General features: G+C 44.2%; 1 protein-coding gene across 2 annotated transcripts in view; it reads right to left on the reverse strand.

Moving 5' to 3' along the window:
* The window catches only part of LOC103361529 (uncharacterized), a 4,505-nt gene extending 972 nt beyond the window's left edge, over positions 1 to 3,533 (reverse strand). For both annotated transcript variants that reach the window (XM_008287632.1, XM_008287631.1), the window contains exons 1-3: positions 3,460 to 3,533; positions 1,529 to 1,837; positions 385 to 708 (exon numbers count right to left, since the gene is read on the reverse strand). In XM_008287632.1, coding sequence (XP_008285854.1) covers positions 385 to 708; positions 1,529 to 1,837; positions 3,460 to 3,502 — 676 coding nt within the window. In that variant the 5' untranslated portion in view covers positions 3,503 to 3,533. The remainder of the gene's footprint in view (positions 1 to 384; positions 709 to 1,528; positions 1,838 to 3,459) is intronic.
* Positions 3,534 to 4,979: the final 1,446 nt, after the last annotated feature.

The following is a 4,979-nucleotide window of genomic DNA, read 5'->3' on the forward strand; positions in this document are numbered from 1 at the left end:
AAAAAAATAATAATTATAAGCCAATAATGATAATGCTAATAATAATAACAATGTCATTAGAATCATGCTAATAATAGCCAGAATGCTAATAACAATGATGATGATAATAATGCTAACACTGCTAACGCTAATAATGCTAATAATAATAATCTGATCATCAGAATCATGCTAATAATAGCAAGAATGCTAATAATAATAATGATGATGACAATAATGCTAACAATGCTAATGCTAACAATAACACAACCCAGATGAAAGCTAGGAGGTAACGGAGTTAAAGGACTCAGGAACATATAAACAATCACTCTAACTGATTAGTTCCTGACAACAGTGAGACGTTCTCGAGTCTCCAGAACTTGCAGGAACACTTGATTCCAAACTCACGTCCTGAAACCTGGATCTCAAACTCCAGACATGTGTTGTATGCGTTCGGTCCTCCGACGCCGCACCGGTACCGCCCCGAGTCGGACATTTTCAGGCCCGTGATGGTCAGGCTGAAGGTCCGGCCGCCGTCGTGCTGGATGCTGAACCTGCTGCTGGCCGCTCGGCCTCCGAACGCTTCCACCAGCGTCTCCTCCTGGTCCGTCCTGTAGAAGAACTTCCTGTCTCGTCGGGCCGCGTTCAGGGAGCACCGGACCGTGACGTTTCCTCCCTCGGTGCTGCTGTGGACTCTGGGTTCTGCGGAGATCACGCCTCCGGCACACATCCCTGGAGTCAGAACCAAAGACCTGGAGTCAGCTGGTCTGCTGCAGACTCTGGAGTCAGAGTCACCGACAGCTTCAGGGCTTCACCGAGCAGCACCGAGCAGCACCGAGCAGCACCACCGCTCACCGCTTTGTTCTTGTTTGGCACATTTTAAATAAGAAATGTAGGGAAAAGGTGATTTTTGATGATTTGAGACGGATGTGCAGATAAAGAACTGATGTTTCAGGCATTTTTCTTTCAACTTAATCAGTAAAGGATGATCGTATTAAAATGTCCAGAATGACTCAGAATCGGTCCTAAAGACACAAATCTGGTCAGAAATGACACGAAATAGTCCAAAAAAAGCCTGAGATGACTCAACTTATCCAAAATTATGCAAATGTTTATCTATTTTTCAACAAAATGACTTAAAATGAGGCCAAAATGACACAAATCTGGTCTAAAATTACTCAAAATCTGTCCAGAACATCTAAATATGGATAAATAATCTACGACCTGAGCTCTAAACCACAGACGGTGAGTCTCTGAGCTGCCTCCACATCTGTATCAAACACAGAACCTCAGGCTTCACACGCTGACAGAACCGGTCCGATACGACGTCTGGTTTCTGAGCTGTGAGCGTTAATCTGAGGGTCCGATCCTCAGTCTGCTGCAGGAAGCGGGGACTTGCAGCTGATTGGCTGGTTGATGCACTTTCAAAGTAAAAGCTCAGAGATGGTCAGAAGCTGCTGTTCAGGCTTTTCAGAACCAAACTGTTCCAGGTTAGTTCCAGGAGGACCTGTAGCTGGTAGGCGCTGGTGTCGACCCGCTGGACAGAACTCACCTCTGACTCGGATCTCAAAGTCCAGGTGTGGCCTCGGGGAGGCGGAGTCGACCTCTGCGTACCGGTACCGGCCCGAGTCGGAGCGCCTCAGCTCTCTGATCACCAGCTGCACTCGGTCCTCCCCGTCCTCGTACCTGACTTCGTACCTGCCGCTCTTGGCTCCGCCCCCCTCGGCCACCATCAGGACGTCGTCGCTCCTGCAGCTGTTCCTGCACAGGAGCCCGGCGCCGGTCTGGGACCGGTTGAAGCCGAACGAGAACCGGAAGTCTTCTCCCACGGTCTTCATGAAGGTCGCTGCGTCGCACAGAGCTGCAGACAAACAGAGTGAGCGGCGCCACATGGTGGACTTTAGCCAAACAAGCTCAGAGTGGTGCTACGAGACATCCCATAATACTGCTGCTCCAACAGGAGATGATGTTTTACTAACTCTGGACATGTTCTGAATCATTCTGGACCATTTCCAGGTTGTTGTCGACACTGTTTTTGTATTTTTTGTTCATTTTAACACATTGATGACTTGTTGTTGGTGATGAAGTCAAACTCTGAGTCTTGTTTTGAGATATTTTGGTTTATTTGGGACATTTTGGGAAACGTTCAGGATAATTTGGATGAGTTGGAGGTATTTTGGTAAATGTTTGGCTCAGTTTTCCTGTGATGGTGGACGCGGTTTGATTCATTCTGGTTCATTCCTACGACTCCTAGAGAAGGTTTTAAATCATTTTGGTCAGAGTTTTGGACCGTTATTGGAGTAATTTTACGTGGTTATAGAGAATTGTTGGGAAACTTCTAACATTTTTTACGTCGTGGAGAATTTTTGAGTGATTTGTTTGAGTTTTAACTCATTTAGGATCAGTTTTGAAGGATTTTTAAAACTTTTTTTTGGCATTTGGTCAAGTTTTGAGTCATTCTGCATAAATCAGGCGTATTCTGGAGAAGCCTGGAGGTGATTCGTTCAGGTTTGTTGTGTTTTGGTCCATTTTGGCTCATTGTGGACAAATTCTGAGTCATTTTTGAGAATTTTTGTGTTATTTTGGTTAATTATGAACTCATTTAGGACCAGTTTTGAAAGATTTTTTCAGAGGTTTCTGTAATTTTGATCAAGTTTTGAGACATTGGGCATAACTTTGGTATCTTTATCTTATCTTATCTTTTATTATATTTTTTGCTCATTGTGGACAAATTATGAGACTTTTTTGCCAAGTTTAAGACATTTTGAACATTTCTGACTGATTCTGAACAAACAGAACCAGTTCCAGGGTACCGACGATTGTTGGATGGATGTAGAACTGATCTGGTGTCAGGTTCTGGCAGAACCCAGATGTGTTCTTCCTCCTAAATGTCATGTGTCTATCTGCTGTACTGATGAAGTTCTGAGGCTCAGAAATGATGGAAAAAGTCCATTAAAGTGATCAATCTGGACCCTCCTCTGTGGACTTCAAGGACCTGGACCTCTGGACTGAACCTGAGACTAAACTTAGTTCAGAGACTAAAGTCAGGATGGAGACCAGCTTCTGTCTGGAGTTAAACGTAAACCGACCCACAACCGTTCAGGTCACTCATTAATATTCACACTATGAAGGTGGAACTCTGCTTCGTTAAATAAAGGTCCTGCTGATACAGAACCAGCTGGTTCTGAGGAGGTTCTGGGGGAACTTTGTTCACACCGAGTTGACTTCATACAGAATGACTCGTGTAATAATTCATTGAAACGGATTCTCAAGCACCAGCTTCCTGTTTACACATGGCGGTCGACTGTTTGTTGTTGTAAACATTCAGGAAGTCGTGATGAATATTTTTCACGTTTTCCTGACGATTTGTCGACTGAACAACCAATCAGATCGCTGACAGAAACCATGTGTGTCCTGTAAGAAGTCGTGGGTGTGTGTGATGCTGACACCAGCGTGGACCTGGTCCTGGTGAGGACCTCCTACCTGGAGCGCAGCAGCAGACCAGGACGACGCAGAAGACCTTCATTCTGAGAAACCGTCGGGCTGCAGCAGAACTCTTGGCTTCACCGTCTGCTTCCTACGAAGAAGAATTTCTTGTGAAATTGCTGCAACAGGTTTCGACACGTGTTCCTGCTCTCTGGCTCTTACACCAGACGACCCGTTGCATCCTGTCGACGCCACGGCAACCAGATCTTAATCTGCAGACCTCGTCACCGTCCACATGAGCTTCTGGTGCAGCCCGGCTGAGTTCTCCTTCATGTGTTTGGAGGAAACCTGATTTTGTTTTTCACCAGTTCAGCTGAAAAGTCGCTGCTGAGTCGATGAAACGTCCTGATTTAAACCAGACGTTCTCTTTAGCTTCACATCCTCGACGTCCTTCATGATTGAGGATTTATTTCCTGTTTTTCTATCGGTTTCAATCAATGATGTTCTTCTTGTGGGTTTTTTGTCATTTTGGAATTACTTTGAGTCATTCTCTGAACAATTTTGCAATATTTTGGTCACATTGAGTCACTTTAGACTCATTCTGAAACCTTCAGGGAAAATTTTTGAGTCTTTTTTTTTTTATTAATTACGACAATTTTCAAGTGACTTAAATTTGACCACAGGACAGGATTTTAACATTTTCATTAAGTTTTAAACCATTTTGGACAAATTAAGTCTTTGGATGAGTGTCCGGTATTTTAAAGAAGTCTTGAGCCGGTTTGAATCTTTCAAGTTCTTTAATTTTGAAAAGATTTTGACTATTTTCAGGTGATTGAAGAGACTTCTTCAGCATTTTGGTTCGATTTGAACTAATTTAGGAGCAGTTCTGCATAAGTTTGAACTAGTTTTTGTCATTTTACTCAAATCTTCAGCATCTCTGAGTTGATTCAAGACATTTTTCACTCATACTGGATAAATTTCTCGACCACTGAGTCATCTTGATGAACCTGTGAGTCGTCTGGGACACGTTTTAATGCATTTATGAAAGCTGGAAATGTCTCTTACCTTACAGCTGTTCAGCCGGTAAAAGTTCACTTCATCGGTAAATCCACACCGGAACCAGTTAGTACTATTTCCTGTGTCACACTGAAATCACTCCGGGCGTCTTTTGGCGGCTTCGTTAGCCTCAGGGAGCTAAGGAGGGAACAGCAAGCGGCTCGCCTTCAAGATGGCGTCCTGCTGGTTCTGATTGGCTAACAGTGCTGTCACTCTCATGTTGGTGGCTATTGCTACATTCTATTGGCTCTAATGATTCGAAGGCGGTGTCAATCACTGAAACCGACCAATCATAACGGAGATAGAGCCTTACGTCACCACAGGAGCTTCACAGCAGCCTGAGCAGCATCAGGACGCGGAACACAGACAGCGGTCTGGTTGGATGTTCAGGAAACTAAAGAGCTGCTGGATGTGGATGTATTGAACCCCATCAGTGATATACTAGTGGAATATATAGTTTGTACATGAGAACATTCAGATGGTCACCAGTGAGCCAGAATGAGAGCTGGACTAAAAACTCT

This window comes from Stegastes partitus, unplaced genomic scaffold, assembly GCF_000690725.1.
Source record: "Stegastes partitus isolate 25-593 unplaced genomic scaffold, Stegastes_partitus-1.0.2 Scaffold510, whole genome shotgun sequence".
Lineage (NCBI taxonomy): Eukaryota > Metazoa > Chordata > Actinopteri > Pomacentridae > Stegastes > Stegastes partitus.